Source organism: Nannospalax galili, unplaced genomic scaffold (genome assembly GCF_000622305.1).
Source record: "Nannospalax galili isolate Female #2095 unplaced genomic scaffold, S.galili_v1.0 scaffold234, whole genome shotgun sequence".
In the NCBI taxonomy this organism is placed as follows: Eukaryota; Metazoa; Chordata; class Mammalia; order Rodentia; family Spalacidae; genus Nannospalax; species Nannospalax galili.
Window position 1 is genome coordinate 3,259,834 of NW_008335054.1, and position 24,364 is coordinate 3,284,197.

A 24,364-nucleotide genomic window follows, 5' to 3' on the forward strand; every position below is an offset into this window, starting at 1 on the left:
GGGGTGTTTTTATTATTAGTTTTTTGCTTCGAGGCAGGGTCTTATTATGTAAGTGTACCCATGTCATGTAGTACCTGCAGAGGTCAGAAGAGTGTATCAGATGCCCTGGAACTGGAGCTACAAATGGTTATTAGTTGCCGTGTGGGTGCTGGGAACCAAACCCAGGTCCTCTACAAGAGCAGCCAGAGCTCTTAACTGCTGAGCCATCATCTCTAGCCCCAACAGATGGGATATTTTTAGAAATGTATGTAATCACAGACTGCAGAGACCTGAGTTTTATGGCCTGTTGTTGTTGGTGTTTTGTATAGGCAGCCCACTTGCTGATATGTGATGATAGAAACTGGTTTTGTTGTATTTGTGGTTCTGGGAATTGAAAACAGGATCTTGTGGATATAGGCAAGCTCTTTACCGCTGAGCTGTATCTTCAGCCCAACAAGAAATGTTTTTTTTGTATTTGAGACCCGGTCTCCTTATAGCCCCAGCTGGCCTGGAACTCAATATGTAGACCAGGCTGTCCTTGATCTCACAGAGATCTGCCTGCCTTCTGTGTCCCTAATGCTGGAATTAAACCAGTGGCCACTACATCCAGCAAGGAAGTGTTCTTTTTTTTTTTTAACTTTATTGAGAATTTCATATATGCATATAAGATGTTTTGATCAAATCCACGCCCACTCCCTCCCCTCCAACACCTTCCATCTCTCCCCATCATTTTTTTCTGATCTCTCTCTCTCTCTCTCTCTCTCTCTCTCTCTCTCTCTCTCAGGGTTTTTTGCTACTCTGACGTTCTCCCCCTCTGAAGAGGTAACACTAAAATCTTTTAGGGATTAGATAAGAGCTCCCAAATACTTTTGACATTTTTGGCCTTTGGAACAGTATGTTGCTAAAGAGGCCCAAGGACATTTTGACTTCTAGCCAAGAAACTGGCTACTTTTCTTTGGGGTCTTTTTACCCTAATTGCCTAGCCAATTCCTACCTCCTGCCTCCTATTCTTATCACACCATCCTCTGAAGAGGTTAACCAAATTATCGATAGGGAATAGGGATGCAGATCACTCTGGCTTCTTCATGCTGAACAGGGATGTAGGGTGAGGCAATTGGAGTACCCCTTCAGTGGGTCTATCTAAAAAACACCCAAGTTGCATAATTCTTATCTCTAGGGGGAAAAGAAAGTCCTTGAATCATGAATAGGAGATGTGAAGGAGAAGTAAAGGCAAGAGTAATTGACAAGGGCTTCCAAAGGCATCCCTCTATTAGGTTCTTCCTCATTTTTCTTTCGTCTTCCAAGGCTGGACTCTAGAGTGATGGAAACACATCACTCTATTAGGTTCTTCCTCATTTTTCTTTCGTCTTCCAAGGCTGGACTCGAGAATGATGGATTCAGGATTTGCTTTCAGGTATTTTGATAGCTGTTGGAGTGGATAGAATCAGCGTCAGTTCCCTCTCAAAGGCTTCTAGATAGGGGGAGAAAACAAATTTAGCCATCATTTTAGAACAGTAGTGGGTATCTCCCTCAGCTACAGGTGGGCACTGCAGTATTACAGACCAAGATTTGAAATCTTACATCTGAGCAGCACTTTCTGTTTAGAAACAAAATCGTCAATGAGAAATAATTGTCTAAATAACATTTTATATGGACTTGAGCCTAATGTCTGGGAAGTGTAATCCCTTGAACTCTTAGAGAAATATACTGATCACTTTAATCTTTGGTTATACTTGCCTTTTGGGTGTTTAAGACCATATAGTTGGCCCAAATCAATTTATTTTTCCTCTTCAGGTCATTGTAGGATCTGTTCCGTAGGGGGTCACATGAGCTTGGGAGGAGCCCCTGGCTCCTTTCTTTTACCAGTTCCATTTATGTGAAGATAAGTCAAAGGTCCTGCTCGACCATGGCTGGCTTCACTTGAAAGCATGGAGGAAATGTTCAAGGAAGTGTTCTTAATACAACATTCAATGCAGTTTTTTTTACTATTATTTTTTATTTTATGTGTATGAATATATTGCCTGCATGTGTTTAAGTGCACCTGTGTCATGCAGTGCTCTAGGAGGTCAGAAGAGGGTGTTGGATTCCCTGGAATTGGAGTTACGAATGATTGTTAGTCACCATGTGGGTGCTGGGAGTCCAACCTGGGTCCTCTGTAAGAGCAGTCAGTGCTCTTAACTGCTGGGCCATCTCTCCAACCCCTTCAGTGCAGCCTAAGTGATCTTAATAGAAGTAGTTGTTCAAGTTTCCACTTTTTAAGTTGCAGTTGGGGAAGTCTCAGTGAAAAACAGTTCTGTTTAGTTTTGTTGCTGTATTTGGATTATCTATTAAAAAATGAAAGTGGTTTGAGTTTGTAGTAATTAGAAGTCAAGAGCTAATTGACAGGTTTATACTTGAAGACTAAGGTGTGGTGCTGTGGGTAACAGCCATTTGAGGCATCTCCAGGCCTGTGGCACTGATGGATGCAGAGCAGACACTGCATCCCCTCTGCTCCCTTCATGTGTTGGAAGTGTGCAATCAGTAATGAGCTTGAGGGAGGCACTTTTTCTTGTGATTATCCTCCACAAGGTCTGGCATAGAGCAGGTGCCCCATAAATACCCGTTGTTAGAGGCTCTGACATGATCCTTAGAGAAACTAATTACTGCCAAACTTGAAAAATGCATACATAGCAAATGAGTCATTTCTTGGACAACACACTTTTTAGGGTCCTTCTGAACCCAACTTGGCTCTATAGCACAACCTGCCATCTTGTAGCATTTCCCACTGGACACTAGTTGGAAACAGACCTGCAAGAAAGACTCATGTTACTGCTCAGGTTCTTGTTTCCTTTCTTGCCAAGAAACTCTGCAGGAATCTTTGGAAAGGAACCCAGCATTTTATAAGTCAGTCTGGGAATTTGTTAGGGTCTACGGTCTACGGCTGACTTAGTATTATACAGCTAACTCTTCATCTGATGGATAAAGCTTCTATTTTACTGCCTTTTAGGTTTATTTTGGATGCTAGAGATTTTGTTTCCTTTGTTTAACTTTTTATCACATTGTACATTAATTTTTCTGCTTTAAAAATGATTTTAGTTGTGACCACTTTTCTACTGAACATTAGCCATATTTATGTAGTTTTTACTTAAAAATACATGACTTACTGGCACCTACCTTGCTGAGGCAGCAGGTGGCAGTTGTGGCTCTAGCAAGGGCAGTAGCCATGATCTGGCTTATGCAGAGCAGCAGCTGGAGGACCCTGTAGGCCCTGAGGTTTCCCCATGGGGGCCCTTTGGACTTATTCTATAGAAAACCTTCCACCCAGCAATTCAGAAATGCAGCCTCTTTAAATTCTTGTCTTTCAAAAAATTTTTAATTATTTTGACACAGGGCCTCCCTGCAGTCCCAGCTGGCCTGGAACGCACTGGTCCAGGCTGGCCTCAATCTCACAGAGACCCACCTGCCTCCTGAGGTTGATGTTGAACATCATCTTTATCCCTCTCCATCTTACCCTTTTTGAGGCAGGGTCTCAGTCAAACCCAGAGCTCATGGAAGTGGCTAATCTTGCTACCCAGCCTGCTCTGGGGATCCACTCTGTCCACCTTTGAGACTAGAATTACAGAGGAGCTACCATGCCCACCTGGCATTTTATTATATGGGTTCTGGTAATCTGAATTCTGGTTTTCTTGCTTGTATAGCAAGCACTTTGAACTGCTGACCCATCTCCCCTGCCCCTGTGTTTTCAGTTTGAATCCATTGATTTATCCTATTCCAGTGGCTTTTTGTTGAGAATTTTGCATCTGTTTGTTAGGGATATGGGCCTATAGTTTTTTTTTTTCTTTTTTGGTTGTGTTTTTACCTAGTTTGGATATTAGATTAATACTGTCTTCTTAGAAGAAGTTTGGAAGTTCTCCTGTTTCTGTCTTTTTTAATAAATTAAGCAGGATTGGGTATAGGTCTTCTTTGACGTTCTGGTAAAATTCTGTGAATCCATCTGAACCTGAACCTTTTTAGTGGGGAAGTTTTGTATTACTGTCTGAATTTCCTTGTTGTGGATCTGTTTAAGTTGTTAATCTCTTCTTGGTTTAACTTTGGTAGTTCCATTGAATTTAAACATTGATCTATTTCTTTTAGATTTTCTAATTCAATAAAGTATAGGTTTTAAAGTTGTGGGGTTTTTTTGAAATAATGGTCTGCCTGAAGCCCCATCTGGCCTGGAACTCACTACGTAGACCAGGCTGACCTTGATCTCATAGAGACCCAGATGCCAAATGCCTACCTCTGTCTCCCAAAAGCTGGAATTAAAAGCATGCACCACCAGGCCCAGCTCAAAGCATTACTTTTAATGCTCTGGCTCTCTTTGATGTCTGTTACAATGTTTCACCTTTCATCTCTGATTTTGTTGATTTGGATTTACTCATTTTAAAAAATTTTTAATTTAATTTTTTAAATTGAGCTTTTTGAATTTCATACATTTCTCACTCAAATCCAGACCCTCTCCCTGACCCATGCCGCCTCCATCCCCCCCCCCACCAAACCCCATGCACTCTGCCATACATGCCAAGTCCTTTTCATTCAGGTGTCTCTACCCAAATGTCCCTCAGTGCAAATGGGTCCACTGGAGTTTAGCCATCCCCATCCAGTGGCAGTCTCAAGCCACTAGTCTCTGTCTAGTCCCTACCTGCCACCCATTTCTCACCTCCCTTGTTTAATTGAGCTGACATGGATCCTGTGCTCAATGCCACCACTGCCACAGGTTCACATGAACAAGCCTCCCCCTCCCTGTGTTCATGAACCAGCCCTGGCTCTTAGTCTTTCCACCCCTTCTTCTACCGCAATGCTCCCTGAGCTGTGGGGGGGTGGGGGGTGGGGGGTGGAAAGCTGGCCATTCGTGGCCTTCTGTGTGCATCACACTCTGCTGTACATGGAAGCCTCAGTGGTGAGAGTTGAGAGTTGCACCTCTCTCTACCCCTTATTCTGCTATGTTCCATGAGCCTTAGTTGTAGAGATTCAACTGCAGATATGTCACCTAGTCTTGGGCATCTCCCAGACGTTTGTTCTCTGTGCCTGACCAGATGTGCAGCCCTGCAGTAGCTCCATCTGTAGCAAAAAGAAGCTTCGTTGATGAGTGTCATATGGCATGCTTGTCTGTAAATATAAAGATCGATATTTAGCATATAGTAAATTTATTTTGTCTCAAGATATGAAAGATAGGGGTTTCTTCTGGATCTATGTCCTCTCCTGCCATGTGTGTTTGACTGAGTTTACAGTGCCACCCATGAATTCTCTTCCATTGAGAAGGCTTCAAGTTCAATTAAATAGCTGTTGAATGCCCCCCCCCCCCATAACAATGTCACTACTGCACCAATAGAAGTCGTTTGTCATGCTGGTCACCTTGGTTATTAGGCTTCAGGGCTGGGATGGACCATTGATTGTTATTCTCCTTTGGCACTTTGCCTATCATCTGTGATATCTTGTTTATCTTCTCAAAGAACCAGCTCTTAGATTCTTTATATTTTTTTGTTTCTATTTCATTGATTTCTGCTCTGATATTATTTCTTCTCTGCCATGTTTGGGTTTGTATTGTTCTCAGTTTTCCAGATTCTTGAGTTGTACCATGTAGTAAGAAATTTCTTTTGTCTTGAGATATGAAGGATAGGGTTTTCTCCTGGATCTATGTCCTATCCTGCCATGTGTCATTTATTTGTGCTCTTTCTGGTTTTTTTTATTTTTTATTTTATTTTAATGTAGGCACTTAGAGCCATAAACTCCTCTCTTTAAGACTACTTTTAATGTGTCCCAGAGGTTTCATTTTCATTTATTTCCAGGAACACTTTGATTTCTTTCTTGATTTCTTCTTTGACCCATTCATCATTCAGGCGTGTTTTAATCTCCATGAATTCATATAGTTACTAGAGCTTCCTTTGCTATTGATTTTAAGCTTTATTGTATTGTGGTCAGATAGAATTATTTCAGGTTCCTTTGTATTTGTTGAGGTTTGTTTTGTGCCCTAGTATGTGGTCTATTTGAGAATCTTCCATGGGCTGCTGAGAATGTTTATTCTTTGGTGCTTGGGTGCAGTATTCTATAGATGTTTATTAAGTCCAATTGATGTGTGATATCATTTAATTTAGATGTTTCTCTTTGTTCAGATGACTTGTTTATTGGAGTAAGTGGGGTAGTAACGTCACCTACTATTACTGAATTGGGGTCTTGAAGTCTTGTAGTACTATTTTTATGAAATTGGGTGCACCAGAGTTTGTTGCATATATGTTCATGATTGTAATGTCTTGGTCAATTTGTTTTCTTGATCAGAATGGAGTGACCTTCTTCATCTTTTCTGATTAATTTTATTTTGAAGTCTTTTGTCAGATTAGAATCACACCTGCTTGTTTTTTAGTGCCATTTGCTTGCAGTTTTTTTTCCTATACTTTCACCCTAAGGTGTGTTAAGGTTCAGATAGCCCTGCCCCCTCACCAACAGGATCCCAAGGACTTCTCATGCTCCTGAGAAAGGGGAACCTAGCTGATAAGCACCTTGGTCTTTGAAGTCAAGAGAAGTAGACTTTTCTCCACTGTTTGGCCAGCACAGCAGGCTTCCCCTTTGATCTCCAAAGAGGACAGGTTTTAACAGTCCTGCTCTCTCACTCCCCCACCACCCAACTTTAAAAAAAAAAAAAATACACCTTACCGCTTTCTGCAGAAAGCAGAAGCCTCCCTTTTGAAAGACCCCAGCTCAAGACCCAGGCAGACATTTTCCCTGCCTGGAAGGGAATCTGTCCCATGTGTTCCTTTGCTAATAAACCCTATTTTGATGGAATTTTATCTGTGCTTCGGTGCCTCATCATCCATTAGCTCATTTTCCGCCAACTTTTTACCTATCAAGGTGGTCCCTATTCTTGAAGGTAAGAGGGGTTTCTTGTAGACAACAAACAGATGGATTTTGTTTCTTAATTCATTCAACTAGCCTGTGTTTTTTGCCTGGGGAGTTGAGACTATTGATATTTAAAGTTGTTATTAAAAGATGTATATTGGTTACTGTTATTTTCTGTTTATATTCTTAGTCCTATTTTGTGTTTCTGTAATTATACCCTCATTTTTTTCCTTTGGTAGCCTCTTGGGTATAGTCATTCCTTTATTCAGTTCTTTGTATGGCTTTTGAGTATTCTCTGTAGGGCTCATTTGGTAGACATGAATTCTTTAAGCCTATTTGTATCTTGGAAGATTTTTTCCTTACCACAATAGTTTTGCTGGGTAAAGGATTCTGGGTTGGCATCTATCATCATTTAGAACTTGGAATACTTTGGTCCTGACTCTTCAGGCTTTTATAGTTTGCATTGAAAAGCCAGCTGTAATTCTAATGGGTTTTCCTTTATATGTAACTTGTTTTTTTCTTGCAGCTTTCAGTATCCTCTTTATTCTGTACATTTAGTGGTTTGATATGCTGTGAGGAGTTCCTGTTCTGGTCCTATTTGGTGTTCTGTGCGCTTCTTGTATCTGTATGTATTGGTGTGTCTTTCCTTAATTTAGGGATGTTTTCTTCTACAATCTTGTTGAAGATCTGGTCAGTGCCATTTACCTGAGATTCTTCTCCCTCTATGCCTATGATGTGTAGAGTTGGTCTTTTCATGGTGTCCCACGTTTCCTCCATATTCCATTCCTGTGTTTTAAAAATATTTTTATATTTGTATTTTTATATTTGACCCAGTTATACCACTCCTTGGCATATACCCAAAGAACTCATCCTATTGCAGAGACACTTGTACATCCATGTTTGTTGCTGCTTTTTTCACAATAGCTAAGAGATGGAAGCAACCTAAGTGTCCCTCAGCTGATGAGTGGATAATGAAAATGTGATACATTTATATGATGGAGTTTTACTCAGCAGTAAAGAATGATGAAATCATGAAATTTGCAGGTAAATGGATGGAACTAGAAACTGTTATATTAAGTGAAGTAACAGAAAAACAAACGACATGTTTTCCCTCATGTGATCCTAGCATCAGATCCATCTAAGTGAGTATGTATCCAGACATAACTACAGGAACCAGGATAATGAAAAGGAATCAGGGAGGTAAAGGAAAAGAAAGACTCTAGAAGAGAAGACAGTAGGAAACAGGTGTTAATAAGGGAGCTATGGTTAAAAATGGGGTTATTTTAAGGGCGGGGGAGAAGGGTTATACAAGGACTCTTGGGCATAAAGGGAAAGAAGGAGCTCAAGAGAGGTGGGACCATAGGAGAAGGGTATTATTAAGGGAGAAATGGGAAAAATGGGGCCACTTTAAATGGAGAAATCGTGGTGGAACGGTTAGACAATGCAAGAGAGAAATAATGCCTAGCTAGTTTTAAAAAAAATAAAAAAATAAAGGGAGCTGGGCATGGTGGCACATGCCTTTAATCCCAGCACTTGGGAGGCAGAGGCAGGCGGATCTCTGTGAGTTCAAGGCCAGCCTGGTCTACATAGTGAGTTCCAGGACAGCTGGGGCTACAGGGAGACCCTGTCTAAAAAAGACCAAAAAAACCCCCCAAAAAACAAAAAATATAGGGAACCGTATTAGTCCAACAACCTACTGACAAATTATACATACAACTAGAAGAGATGTATGTCTAGGCAAAGTTTATCTGAGAACAATTGGTTTGGTGGAACTCACCTTCTTGGATGTTTAACAAACATACTTTGAGGCCTATAATAATTTGGTCAGAGGGACATAAAGGACAGTTTTTGCTCTTTGCCCTTCTAGGTCGACTAGTTTCAGAGGGCTATGAGTATCTCTCAATATATCCTGTAATTATGGTGAGTCACCTGTCCTCTTGATCAAGGAGGCTGAGTAGACCCCACCAGATGGACTTGAACCAGTGTCCATTCTACAAAGAGGAGGGTCAACACAGGAAACATTTCCTCTATGCTTCCAAGTAAAGACAGCCACAGTCGAGTAGGACCTTTGACTTATCTTCACATAGATGGAACTGGTAAAAGAAAGGAGCCAGAGGCTCCTCCCAAGCCCATGTGACCCCTGAGGAACAGATCCTCAAACGACCTTAAGAGTAAAAATAAATTGGTTTATCTGGGCCAACTGCATGGCCTTAAACACCCAAAAGGAAAGTATAACCAAAGATTAAAGTGATCAGTATAATTCTTTAAGAGTCCATGTGTATAGCTAAAGGCTACATAACAAGAAACGATGCCAGACAGGAGATACCTTCCATTGAGTTGTTGGCCCAAGAGACTCCCAGACAATAACCCAGCATAGAACTTGGAAAATGAACAGCAGACTCCAATCTTAGCTAAAGGAATATTGACAACTGCTTGCTGGTAGATAAGAAGAGCTGATCTTCCTAAAACAAAGAATTCTAGATAGGCTTACTAGACTCACCAGATGAACAAGCACTGGGGAACAGCTGGGGGTACTGACAACACAGTGGACAGTAAGAGGGATGACAGAGTATATGGGCTCCAGTGGGAGGAGGGGGACTATGGGAGGGTGCCACTTCAGATGTGGGATTGGATCTGAAATTCCAATAGATAAATAAGATTGTTTGGGGTGTTCTGTATGAAATTAAATGTATAATATATATATATTTTTTTTTTTCCTGTCCGTATTCTTTGCTTGAGTGGTACAATTCTTTAACTTAATTGTCCAGTCTTGATACTCTGTTTTCCATTTGATTGATTCTGATAGTAAGGTTTTCCCTGTCATTTCAAATTGGCTTATTGAGTCTTTCAATTCCTTCATTTCAGCCTGAGTTTTCTTCAATATATCTATTTCTTTCATGAATTCAGTTTTCAAATTCTGAATTGTCTCTGTCATTTCATTCAGCTGTATATTTGTATTTTCTTGAGCTTCAGTCAGGAGTTTATTCCTGTCCTCTTTGAGTTCTTTGAGTTGTTTTTGTGTTATTTAAGATCCTTGAATTCTTTGATCATGTATATGATTGATATTTTAAGTTCTGTGTCCTGAGGTTCCTCTAGGTAGTTCTTTATAGAACATTTCTGTGAGTCTCATGAAATTAGTGCGAACATATTATCTTGGTTTTTCATATTATTAGTTATTTTGCATTATCACCTGAGCATAATTTTCTTTGGTTGTATATCTGCTGAAATTCTAGCCTGCATTTGTTGAAGTTTGATTTCGTTTATCTTGTTGATGTAGCTTGGTTGCTTTCTGATCAGGTATAGTTGGTCTGAGCTTCAGGTTCTCACTTTTGATGTTTTATTGGAGGGATGGGATAGTTCCAGCAGGCTAGTTGAGAGCTCTCCAGCATCCTGAGGGAGTGCAGTCCCAAGGTGGGGCAGTGAGGACCGAGTGGGTGGGTTCTGACTTTCGAAGCAGGGTAGATGGGAACTTTGGAGCAGAGTGGACAGGGCTAGTCCCAAAGTAGGATGATGTTGACCAAGTGGGTGGTATCTAATTTACCAAGCTAGTCAGGAGCTCTCTGGCAGGGCAAAAAGGCCCAGGCCCAAGGCAGGACCAAATTAGTCTATTCTGAAGCTTGTTTTTATAACTGTAACAATGTAATGTATAGCTATAACTGAATTGTGTCTCCCTGTGTGCTCCTCTTTAGAAATGGGATCTTCAAGGTGGAGCAGTGAGGACCAAGTTAAGGTTAAATGAGAGTATAAAAGTCAGACTTTATTAAATCTGACTCCATTAAGGTTAAATGAGAGTATAAAAGTCAGACTTTAATCCGGTAATTTGTTATCCTTTTAAAAAAGAGGTGGGGTACCAGAAAAATTCACATGCTGAGTGCAAAGGTCATCTGAAGAGAAACAGAGAAGATGGCATGTGTAATCTGAAAACCAATCTTGATGGCACCCATGTCTGATTTTTGCACTTCTAACCTTCAGAACTATGAGAGAATAAATTAATGTTGTTTAAGGCATTCTATCTGTGGTATTGTTTTTAAAGCTATCCTAGTGAATATGAGATGGTGGCTCATTGTGGTTTGATTTGCATTCCCTAGAGTTTTATAGTGGCCATTAATATATCTTTTGGGGAAAATGCTCATGTTTAATTGAATTATTTGTCCTTTATGTGTTTTAAGAGTTCTATATATGTCTACTTATAAATCTTTTGTCAGATAAATTACTTACAGATATTTTGTATCATATCTGAGTTGTCTTCACTTTTTAAAAAATATTTATTATTTATATGTATGTGTTTGAGCCTGCCTGAGTAAATGTACCACAGAGGCCAGAGGAGGCATCAGGTGCCCCTGAAACTAGAGTTACAAGCAGTCGTTAGCTGCCGTATGGGTGCTGAGAACCGACCTTGTATCCTCTGCAAGAGCAGCAAACGCTTTTAACTGCAGAGCCATGTCTTCCCTTTCTTGATGGTTACTTAACACTTACAAATTTTAAAGTTTGATCAGGTGTGGTTTGTTTTTTCTTAGGTTACTTACATTTTTTTTGAATAATTGAAGAATCTTGCAAATTCTGAGTGTGGTCACAAAGATTTACTCTTCTAAAAAGTTTTCTATCCTTAGCTATTATATTTAAGCCTCTGGGAGTTGTTTTGGGGCTTTGTCTGTCAAAAATCTTGTTACCCTTGTAGAACACTTGAAAAGAATGCAGCTTCTAGCATGACATGGTGGTGCACACCTTTAAAAAAAGGTGTGAAAAATTTGAAAAAAATGACCTCAATCCAATTTATTACATATATTTATTTTATTACATATCATTTATTACATATATATATATCTGTGTATGTGTCTGTGCACATCCATATGTATTTGGAGGGTAGTAGTTAATGTCAGGTATCTTCCTTAATTGCTTCCATCTTCTTTTTTGAGATAGTCTTTCACTGAACCTGTGGCATGTTTGATGGTTTGACTAGAGTAGCTGGCTAGCATGTCCCAGGGATGATACTGCCTCCTCAGGAACAAGATTATAAATGTGTGTTTTTATGTGGGTATTGGGAGATTGAACTCAGGTCCTCATGTTTACATGGCAAACACTTTACCAGTTGAGCAAACACTTTACCATTTGAGCTAGCTCCTCAGCTCCTTATATTGTTTTCTAATACTTGTTTTGCTGTGTAGTCCAAGCTGGTGTGCAGCTCATCCTCTTCCGTCTACCTCCCAAATGCTAAGGTTATTGAGAGTCCTGTGAAGGTCCAACTTAATTAGTATGGTTGTGTGATTATTCATTTGTCCAAGCATCATTCATTGAAGAAACTTTGTCTCCCCTGGAAATCTTGGTACCCTTGTAGAACACAGTTGTTCATAGACTCATGGCCTTATTTCTGGGTTCTCAATTTTTTCATGTTTTCGTGCGTATGGGTATACAGTGTATGTCCATGTGTGTATGCGTGTTTTCATGTGTTTGGGCACAATGTCCAGTGTGCATGCCATTTGCGTGTGCATGGAAGCTTGAGATTGGTGTTGAGCATCTTTATCCCTCTCCATCTTATTCTTTTTGAAACAGGGTCTAGATCAAACCCAGAGCTCATGGAAATGGCTGGTCTTGCTTGGTACCCAGGCTGCTCTGGGGTCCCCTGTCTCCACCTTTGAAACTGGAATTGCAGAGGAGCCTCTGTGCTCACCTGGCATTTATATGGGTTCTAGAGATCCGAACTCTGGTGCTCTTGTGCAGCAAGTACTTTTAACTACTGAACCATCTACCCTGTCCCTGTGTTCTCAGTTTGAATCCATTGATTTAACCTAACTAGTGCTTCATTGTCCTTAATTGCTACAGTTTTGTAGTAAGTTTTGAAATTGTGGCATATAAGTCCTCCAAGTTTTTGTTTGCTTGGAGGGGGGCGGTATGTGAAAGAGTTTTGGACTTTTTTGGGTTCCCTGAAATTCCATGTGACTCTTAGACTCATGCCATCACTTCTGACAAAGATTGCATTGAATATGTAGATCAATTTGGGAAGTATTGCTTTTCTGTTACTAAAGCTTCCTACTTTGTTTTCTAATATAAACATTTGAAGACATAAATTTCTTCATGGATTTTTAACTTCATTTCACAAATTTTGCTATGTTTTCATCAATCATCACTTGGTTTAAAATACTGTTACTTATTTCTTCTTTGGCTTTTGGGTTATACAGAAGTGTGTTATGCTGTATGTATTTGAAGTTTTCCTGAGTAATTCATGATTACTAATTCCAAATGTGATTCCATTTTGGTCAGACAACAAATGTTTGGTGATTTTGGTTCTTTCACATATTGACACTTGTTCAATGACCTGTCCTGGGAAGCATACTGTGTACTTTTGAAAAGAATGCAGCTTCTAGCATGACATGGTGGTGCACACCTTTAATCCCAGCACTCCTGAGGCAGAAGCAGCAGGTGTCTATGAGTTCCAGACAGGCTAGGGCTACACAATGATACCCTGTCTCAAAAAAGAAAAGGGAGAGATGTAGGAAGGAAAGTCTGGGTGGATAGGTGGCTGACCTGGAGGGAGGGAGGGAAGTAGGGAGGAGAAGGGGAAAATGCAGCCTCTGCAGTTACTGGCTGTAGTCTGTGATAAAGCCAGATGGTGTCTTCCTTCTTACATATAACTCCCCAGTTTCCCTTCTGGGAATATCCTGTGGGAGTTTGCAGTCTGCCATGGTGGTATTGGGGACAAATACTGCAAACATCTGAAAGGCCTGCAGAGGTCAGAAGAGGGCATTGGATCCCCTGGAACCAGAGTTGTGAATGGTTGCCAGCTACCATGTGAGTGCTAAGAACAAAACTCAGGTCCTCTGCAAGAGCAGTCAGTGCTCTTTCCTCTGAGCCATCTCCCCAGCCCCTTTTTCTCTTTTCTTTGAGACAGGGTCTTATATAACCCCAGCTAGATCCAACTAGCTGGGTTCCAAGGATGACCTTGAACTTCTGGACCTCCTGCCTCCACCTAGGTGCTGGGATTGCAGGTGTGCCACCACCACTGAGTCATGAGCCAAAGATACTTATTGTAAGCTGTGACTCTTGCTACCATTGAAACATAGTGATTTGTTAAGATGTAGTTATTTGATAACTACTGGAATTGGATATTTTATTAGCTTTTTGACCATCAATGTACCTCTTTTATGTTGTCTGGTATACTTCAGCCATGTTTCTAAAGCCATTTTTTCATATTGTTTTAAATTACCTTAGTTTTTATGGTGCTGGGGATTGAACCCAGCCAAATTACCTTAATTTGTTGAAGATACTTTTACTCTTTGAAGATATTTTTACTTTAATATGTTCAGATTTTCAAATTAAATATGTGTGATTTCTTTGGAAAGGACATTTCCAACCTGAAAGCAAGTAAGTAATATTCCTGTCTGTTTTCCTGGTTTTATGGTTTTATTTCATGTATATTTATTGTTAATCCATTTGCAATATATTTTGAAACATCTTTGTTGTTAGGTAATCTTTTATACACCAATTTGAAGTATCCTTATATAGTAAATTCTTAAATTCAGCAGAATAGTATATTTTGCTGCTGTGTTTTCATTGCTCTCCCTCTCAGTCTTTTTAATGCATGCAGATAAGTCCATAAAGGACATCCAGAGGCACTTCTCTCCTCTCTCACCCCTACCCCCGAGCCCATCACTCTCATCTGTAGAGGCAGCCGCTTCTGCTGTTTGGGTACTTCTTTTTCTCGATGGTGTGTGGACTTGCTGCTGTTGGCAGTTTTGGACATCTGTGACTTCATTGTTCTCTTGTGTGCCCTTTGCTTCATTCTCAGAATGTAGTTCTATGTAAATCCATTTATAAATGATTTAAAAATAAAATTTGGGGGCCTGGAGAGATGGCTCAGCAGTTAAGAGCACTGACTGCTCTTGCAGAGGACCCAGGTTCGATTCCCAGCACCCACATGGTAGCTACAAACCATCCTTAACTCCAGTTCCAGGGGAATCTGAAGCCTGTTCTGACCTCCACAGCGTTGCACGACATGGGTGCACTCACATACATGCAGACAATACACTCATATTTCAATTTAACTTTGCTTTTAAAATACTTTCCAAGCCGGGCGTGGTGGTGCACGCCTTTAATCCCACCACTCCAGAGGCAAAGGCAAGCAGATCTCTGTGAGTTTGAGGCCAGCCTGGTCTCCATAGCAAATCCAGGCCAGCTAGGGCTACAGGGAGACCCTGTCTCAAAAAGACCAAAAAAAAAAGTTTGGTTATTTCAGCATTTATAATATGTGTTCCTGGAAATAATATTCATAACTAAGCATCATGATTTGCTGTGATTATTCTTGGATTTTTGTTTTTTCTAAACTAAATATTATAACTGCTTTTTAAAATTTGCAACCTTTTTTGCTGTTGCTGGGGTTTTTTTTTTGTTGTTGTTGTTGATCTTTTTGAGACAGGGACTCCCTAGCTCTAGCTGGCCTGGAATTTGATATATAGACCAGGTTGGCCTTGAACCTGCCTCTGCCTCCCAAGTGCATCTGGCTTGCATCCTTTCTTTTGTACATGTTGCTTTTCAGGACAGTTTCCACAATGTCAGTCAATGTGAGACAGTTTTAGTAAGGTCCAGGGTTTTTGTTGACAATCTCTCAAGAATGTTCTCTATGCTTTCCAGACTTATGGACATCTTTGTGAATGGGCTTGCTGGCTTTCAGCTTTATTGATAGTGTGAGTGACATCTTTTTCCACTCTAGTTTTTAACAGATTTTGATCAACATACTGGGAGTGTATTGATAGGAGATATGTTCATGTTAATCACTCTTGGCATCAATGGTACATGTTAATTTCTTTAACTTTCTCCAAGTCATGTTTATAACTACTGTACTAGTGTACACCAGTCCAATCAAGCACGGGGGGCTGGAGTGCCTCCTTCCAAGTCAAAAAAGGGGCAGACACCTGGAGGAGCTCAGTTTGTCGGCCTGGAATTGTACAAGCGACTTAAGGAATTTTTGAAGAATTACTTGACAAATCTTCTTAAGGTAAGATGATTACTGCCATACCAGACATAGAAACTGTTTTTAAAAAGTGAAATGATTTTACCATAAATACTAAATTTTCACATTCACTGCTTTAGATTAACGTGTGTGGATATGTTTTCATATTGGGTTGGTCTTTTACCTGTTACCAAGATAAAACCTTTGTAAACTTAAAAAAAACAAAAACTAAAATTACAAGTTATTGATATAAATTGTTAACCAATTTATATATGTAATTTTTAGAAATTGTTGAACCATTTCATTTAAAGCATGTAATTATGTATTCAAGTTACTTGTATTTTATTCTGAACCTAGTGTGATGTTCTCCATCAAAATATGTAACTCAGGGTTAAGGGATGTAGCTTAATGGTAGAGCACTTGCTTAGCACCCCCAGCACTCCCTCCAATTAAAAAAAAAAAAAAGGCAAGGTTATTAAGCTTCTTCTAATCACATTGCTCAAGTGTGATCTTGCTTCTTGAATATGATCATGAAATATATTCCAGAACTGTTAATGACATTGTGCTGGTCTAGGTGGAGTAGTGCAACTATCCACCTCCCTTGAGTACACGTGTCAGCTCAAACCATTGCTTGGACAGTGATGAATCGTTTCTCCTTCACCTTCTGCCTTTGGTTTTCAATAGTTGTGCTCTGTAACAAAGGCAGTGGGGTGCCTTACACCCCACCACTGGATGAGCAGGTGGCTCCTTGATCTGGTGCTGTCTTCCTTCAGTCAATGAAGATGCTTCTGCTCTCTACCCTGGAAAGTTCTCAGGGATTCTTCTATGTATGAAGTTTGACTTTTTAAAGATATGTAGATAATAACACAAAACCTTCTGCTGCTGCAAGAATGTTTTTTTTTTCTTTATTTTATAAGCTGATTGGAAATATGTTATTCCTATAGGCAAGTTGTAACTAATATAGTACCAGCTCCTGTTCTTAAACAGTGATTCTCTTGTCTTGTTAACAGCCTCCGTGTTCTTTATAGTCACAATACTTTGTAAATAAAACCCTGTAACTAATTATTGCTTGGCACCAAAACAAAGTGTATTCTATTTTCTACAGCCAGACCATCAGCAGTATATTTGCATTTTGAATTTATGAGACTGGAGAGATGGCTCAGTGGTTAAGAACACTGGCTGTTCTTGCAGAGAACCTGGCTTAGGTTCCCAGCACTCACATGGCAGCTAACAACCATCTGTAACTTCAGTTCCAGGGCATCCAACACCCTCTGCACAACATAAGTGCACTCACATATGCAGGCACTACACTCATATACTTAAAATAAAAATAATAGATAAAAATTTTTTTTTAGTTATCACCAGGTACAGTGGCACACACCTTTAATTCCAGCACTCAGGAGGCAGAAGCAGGTAGATCTCTGTGATTTCAAGGCCAGCCTGGTCTATTTAATGAGTTCCAGATTTTCAAGGGCTATAGGGAGACCCTGTCTCAAAAAGACAAAAAAAAAATTATTTTTAAATATCTTAAATTTGGAGCAGGTTAGCTTTACATTTTAAAGTTCATTTCATAGTTAATATTTGGTTGTGTCTGGACATGACAAGTTATTTACATGACTGGATGGATTATACAAATGGGATAACCTTTGTCTTTCTACTGAGGCTACAGAAGAGACTAGGCTACCACTGGCCTTTGGTGTATCCTGTACAACACCTATAAATGGTCATGTAGTATATTAAAGGGTAAAACATATTTTGGAGATGCCATTAATACCTAAGAAATTTTTTGAGTTAATTTTGTCCAAATAAAAATATGTGATATAAGTTGTAGAATTTAAAGTAATAATTTTGATAAATGTCCATTTTCTTGATGAGGTTTTGTTGAAAAAGAAATATTATATCATGTTTCTTGTTAAAAATGAAATAAATGTCATGAATTAGACGAATGTTTTTGTAATTTTTAAGACAGGATGAAGTATTTTAGAAGTATGTTAGCCTCACATTATAACTTGTTAACGGGACAGATTAATCTTTTTTTAAAATTGGGAAAATATCAAACATACAGGTGCTTTGGAGGTAAATTCTTTTATAAAAAGAAACTGTTAAAAACAGGGATGTGGTGGTGCAAACCTATAATCTTAGCATTCAAGTGGTAATGGCAGGGAGATGAGAAGTTCAAGGTCATTGTCAGCTACATGTGAATTCCAGACCAGCCTGCTATGCATGAGATACATTTGCAGAAGAAAAAAGAAAGCAAGAAAAGAGATTGCCACTGGGCATGGTGGCACACATCTGATAATCCCAGCTGCTTAGGAGACTGAAGCAGAAGGATCCAAGTTTCAAGCCTACTTGGGCCGCATACTGAGTTTAAGACCAGCCTGGGCAACTTACTGAGACCCTGTCTCAAACCAAAAATAGAAAAGAAAAATTACTTTCACATTCTAAAAATTCAGGGTATGGTTCATGAGTGTATAATGCATATTCAGTCCCACAAAAAGCTCCAATTTAATTTGATATGGAAGAACTTTTTACTAATGTTCTTGTGAAATTTATATTGGCATGTTCTCATATACAGTAATTTAAAGAACCTGTCTTATCAATGTATTTTAGATGTGATAGATTTTTCATTAACTTTTATCTTTATTATGTGGTAGTCATTTTAAAGCGGTAGTGAACTTGTTTTCAGGATGGAGAAGATTTGATGGATGAGAGTGTGCTGAAGTTCTACACTCAGCAATGGGAAGATTACCGATTCTCCAGCAAAGTGCTGAATGGAATCTGTGCCTACCTCAATAGACATTGGGTTCGCCGTGAGTGTGATGAGGGTCGGAAAGGAATCTATGAAATCTACTCAGTAAGGTTTTTTATTTTCTTTTTAAAAAAAGAACCTTTCAAATGGTGTTTTGTAGTAATGCATATCTTTCAATAAGTGGATTTAATCAATGTTAAACAGTTTACTGAATAAGTAGGCTAATTTTTTTCTGTAAATAAATGACACTTAAGTATCTGGTGGCAAGAAAGTAGAAAGATGGGAAATTGGAGCGGTAAAATACAAGTTGCATGGTTCTGCATTTACTTTTTTAAAAATTTTAAATTATGTGTATATGTATATCTGAGTGTGGGTTATGCCCTTGGAGGCCAGAAGAAAGTGTCAGATCACCTGCAACTGGAGTAACAGGTGGTTGGTTATGAGCCACTTGGTGCCTGGCATAGGTGCTGGAAGTAAATCTTTTGTCCTCTGCAAGAGCAATACAAGCTCTTAATTGTTGAGCCATCTGTCCAGCCAGTACTTTTAAAAGTGTACTGATTATTTGACAACCATCATGTTTTGCCTGGAACAGCCTGAGTTTTAGCATTAGAAGTCTGGAACCCTGTCAGTCACCAGCAAATCAGGTACCTTGTATAAGGCTTAAGCCTTGCATGGGCCCTCATGTACTTTCATCGTCTGAGAGTTCTGTATTTCTGAGATGACCCTGAATTAATTAATTAGTTTTTTAAGGTTTGGGGTGGGTGTTTTGTTTTTATTTTTGCTTTGTTTTGTGTTTTGTTTTTTAGGCTTTCTGGTATCTCAAAGTATAGCCTTTAAATTTGTTTCATCAGTATCACCTGGGAACTTGATAAAGATGCAAATTCCCAGACCCCATCCTAGACTTGTTTAGGAACTTTAGAGATGGGCCCAGAAGCCTGATGAAGTTCTTCATGGGCTGGGGATGTAGCTCAGTTAATAGAGTGCTTGCCTAGCATGCATGAAATCCTAGGTTCAGTTTTCCATATTGCATAAACCAGATGTAGTGGCACACACACATGCAATCCCTGGATTTGTGAGGTACAGACAAGAGAATCAGAAGTTCAGGTCATCCTTTGCTACATAGCAAGTTCCCAGCTAGCCTGGACTGTATGAAACCCTTTCTTCAAAAAGAATAAAAAATAAAAATAAAACTCTACAAAGCTGGGATATCTCATTTGGTGGAGTGCTTGAGGACCTGAGTTCAGTCCCTCAGAACCCATCTGAAAATGGGGGTGGTATCAGGCTTATAATACCAGTGCTGCGGTGTCTGAGCTAGGCAGATCCTGGAACTTGCTGGCCAGCCAGCGTAACCCTGTATCAAAACAAGGTGAATGGCTCCTAAAGAACAATAGCTGAAGTTGTCCTCTGGGCTCTTTTGTACAACACACACACACACACACACACACACACACGGGTGATTCTTGGGCTTAATTAAGTCTAAGAATCACTCTTCTAGAGCAGTTGAGAGCGTATTCATTAAGAACAACAGTCTGTGCTAATGAGCTATCAGATCCAAACAAAGAATACTCTTCTGGGGTCAGTTTTTTAATGTCAAATTCTGCACCAAGGGGTTATCTCCATGCCCATTCTGTAGTAGCAGTCTTTTGTCACTTTGCTTTTGGCAAATTTAATTAAAAGAAAAGCATAATAACTATAGCCCAGATACAGGACTTTGAGCATTTTTAGAGCTCAGTTTCTATACCCAAACTGATGTCCCTGCATAAGCAGCACTTTGTTCTGTGGTTATGTAGTTTTAACAGAACTTTCCAGGTTTTGTTTGAGTACAGGTTTTTGTACTTCCCCTTTTCTTGAACATTTTTTAATTGACAAAGATTATATATGTAATATGTTCAACATGTTTTGAAATATGTATCATGCAGTGACTGATAGGCTTCCCCTTTTCCTAAAGTTGGCAGAGAGAAAATTGGTCTGATTCTGGTTGAGTTCTTTCTGGAAACCTGCTTGACCTCTAAAGAACCCTGTATATATCCTACAACATCAGACTCCAAAGTCATTCCTGCCTTTTCACATTCCATGTACTTTAAGAGTCACAAGTTTAAATAAAAAGTTTAAAGATACCTTATGCTTGGCAAGATTCAACTGCTTTTATTACTTTTAAAATCTTCTTTCAAAACCCATACTTTCTCCCTTTTTTTTTTCACATCATTTTATTGCTTTACGGGGGGGGCGGGGGGGCAGATACACATTACAGAAACAGCAACAACTTTAAAAGGTTGCATTTATTCCCCAAACAATTTGTTTTGGTGTTAGCAAATAACTTAAATGTATATAGTAACCTGCAGATAGTTACTAGACCCCATCCTAGACTTGTTATGCTGAATATGTAAATTCATTAAAATATGGCTTACACAGTTAAGCTTTGAACCAAACAATACAGCAAAATGCTTCTTTAAAAAATTATATAGCAACCAAAGAGAAATTTTCTTAAGCTTGCCAAATTTCTTGCCTGGGTGTTTTCTATTTCTACTAGTTGAACACTGTATTTTATAAAAGAATCATTCCCCACCTAAACCATAGGAATAACATTAACTAATTGGTATCCTGATTTTAAGATTGTGAGATGGCTGGCATAGCGGCACGTGCTTATAGTCTTAGAAACTGGGGCATCTGCGGAGTTACAAAATGGTGTCCAGCTTGAGCAATTTAGCAAGACCGTGTCTCAAAAAAGGGGGAGAGGAATATCACTCAGTGGTGGAACACTTGCTTAGCATGTTGAGAGGCTCTGGTTCAGTCCTCAGTCCTGCCCCACTCCCACCAAAAAACGTGAAATAACTCAGCAGCACAGTGCTCGATTTAAGACATCTGAAAAGACCACTGCTGCGGATAATGGTAACTAATTTATATTAACTGAATATTCACACTAGAAATTAACTACAAAAGGAAATTCTGGTTCTTTCTAATGGAATAGGACAGCCGAAATTTCAGTTTAGTTTTTTTGTTGCACTGCATGTACTTATGTACAAAACATTATTTTCTATTTTAAAATTCAGAGAAAGGTCAAAACCCATATTTTCTGTATCATCAGATACTATAGCTGCTGCTGCTGCTCCACTTAGAAACAGTGTTCCCTTTTGAGCTGTTCAAGTAAGCCTGCAGAAATCATGTGCTGGTTTGGGTGTCACTTGGCACAGTGAAGCAGTTCTTATAGTACTTTGTCATAGGTCCAGAATCTCTAGCAAATGGGACTGCTTTGCTTTAAAGTATAGAAATTCTGCTAGAAGTTCATAACTATGGCCTACTGAATTGGAGAACAGCCATTGAGGAATTGCAGAGAAGAAAGGGGAGATTGAGCATACTCTCCAGGTTCATCTTTCCCTTGGATAGTGAGGTTCAGCCTCCCAGCATCTTTTGCACACCATAGTCAAGAATTTCTCATAATGAAATCTTTTTGTTCTAATACTGGCCTTGAGTATATGTTCCTCATGCTATAATAAAAAATAATATCCTCTTAAATAATTGCTTTCATGGAATTTAATGGCAACTCTGCTTGGAAAGTACATAGATTAAATTTATATATAATCTTTTCAAAAATGTATATCCTTGGGGGCTGGAGAGATGATTCAGCAGTTAAAAGCACTGACTGCTCTTGCAGAGGACCTGGGTTGGGTTCCAGGCACCCAAATGGCGACTAACAACTGTCTGTAGCTCTAGTTTCAGGGGATCTGATGTCCCTTTGTGACATCCGAGGGCATTGCACAACACAGGTATACTTTACATACATGCAGGCAATATACTCATACACATAAAAATAATAAATTTTTTTTAAAAAATGTATTCTTTATGAACCTAATTTTATCTCTAGTTAAATTTGGGGGAAAATAAGATTGATGGTGTTATGTTTGAGTTTCTCAATAGTTGGTACTTGTGTGTTAAGCTGTTATAAATTTCGGTTTTGTTTTAATGTACTAGTACCTCTCCCAACAAACAGTTTTAAAGTCATTTGTAAATTCTAACTTTATTCTTTTGGAGACCAGTTTTACAGTAATTAATCTTGGTATAACTCTTTTGGAAAATTTAGGAAAGTAGAAAAATGAGACCACATGATATTTATAAATTAATTTAAGATGTATATCTTGGAGGCTAAGGAGATAGCACAGCAGGTAAGAACACTCACTGTGCAAGCATAAGTACCTGAGTTGAAATCCCCAACACCTACATAAAGCCTCACCTGTAACCCTAGCACTGTAGGGTATAGAGATAGGGTCATTTGGGGTTTGTTCGCTGCCAACCTAGCTCCAGGTTCAGTGAGAGACTCTTGTCTCAAGGGAATAAGGTAGAGTGTGATAGAGCAAGACACCTGGCATCCTCCTCTGGTGTCCGTGCACTAGTGTGTTTACCATAGACATACACACGTAGAAATGCATATCTCACACAGTCACATACAGATGCAATAGTAGGTCTTAATAATTTATGTGCAAGTAACTGCATCCATTTAAAATACACAATCCAGATACCTAAATTGATAGATTTTTATAATCTGTAATTTATCTTGATGTTATTTGGAACCTGTGGTTATAAATGAAATTACTTTTATCAGGTATATTTAGTCAAAAATCATTTGATCAAGGGAATAAATTTATAGATTGAATCCCTTGCTACCTTTTAAGCCAACATTAATGTTCTTCTAAAATCAAAAAATTTCCAGGACTAAAGAAATGACTCAGTGGTTAAAAACACTGGCTGCTCTTGCAGAGGATGCTCTTCAGTTCCCAGCACTCACCACTAAAAATCATCCAGCTAACAGGCATCCGTAATTCTAGTTCAAAGGGATCTGACACCCTCTTCTGGCCTTTACAGGCATTGCACAACATGAATGCACTTATATACAGACAAAACACTCATACACATAAAAGTAACTTTTTAAACATTAAAATAAAATTTTTCTTTTTAAAATGTCACTGTTAATATGTGAACTGATAAACATCTGGACAAAGTGGTTAACTTAGAGTGTTTCTGATTTCATTTGATAGATTTTTTTTTACCAGTTATAATCTAGAAATTTTAGTAAAATTTAGAATTCACATGATTATGCAGTTTTGGGGAACCATGGTAAAATAGATATTTAATGCTACTTCTTCCCTTTTTCATCCAGCTTGCATTGGTGACATGGAGAGATTGTTTGTTCAGGCCGTTGAATAAACAGGTATCTACTGTTTGAATGTCTGTGTTTTCCTTTTTTTTAAAAAAAATCCCTTTCTACTTTTAGCTTGTCTTCCTCATGTCTTTGGAATATTTCAAGTATTTCAGTAAAGTGCTTGCCCTGCAAGTGTGAGGACCTGAGTTAGATCCCCAGAACTCACATAAGAAAGCCAGGTATACTGGCACCCACTTGTAATCCCCAGACAGTTGGAGACAGATCCCTAGGCAGAGCTCCAGGGCAATGAGAAACACTATCTCAAAAGAGCTTATTCTAGGGGCAAGGGAGGTCTCTGTCATTTGTAGATTCTAGTCCTGGGAGGATGGAATCTCTAGAATAGATCTCCCACCTCCCCTGAGGGCTAAGCTGTGGTATTGACTACACACAAGGTTCTGGGCATCCAAGGCCTTAAAGTTGGTCCTCTCCCATTCCCAGGTACCATGAGGTTTTCCATTATTTTTCTATTTCTCTTCAGCCCCTTTGTACACCTAATTGAACTTCTAGAGATAAAAATCAGACAGAGGCAGGTGGATCTCTGAGTTCAAGGCCAGCCTGGTTTACATAGCAAGCTCCAGGCCAGTTGAGGCTGTAGGGAGACCCTGTCTTTAAAAAAAAAAAAAAGAGAATCTGGGAAGTTTGTGTT

At 39.2% G+C, this 24,364-nt stretch overlaps 1 protein-coding gene across 4 annotated transcripts in view; it reads left to right on the forward strand.

Annotated features, from left to right (window-relative positions):
- Cul1 (cullin 1) overlaps nt 1-24,364 on the forward strand; it is a 125,873-nt gene that overhangs the window by 60,696 nt on the left and 40,813 nt on the right. For all 4 annotated transcript variants that reach the window (XM_029561923.1, XM_008829749.3, XM_029561924.1 and 1 more), the window contains exons 3-5: nt 15,646-15,820; nt 18,462-18,629; nt 23,677-23,727. In XM_029561923.1, the coding sequence (XP_029417783.1) occupies nt 15,646-15,820; nt 18,462-18,629; nt 23,677-23,727 (394 nt within the window). The remainder of the gene's footprint in view (nt 1-15,645; nt 15,821-18,461; nt 18,630-23,676; nt 23,728-24,364) is intronic.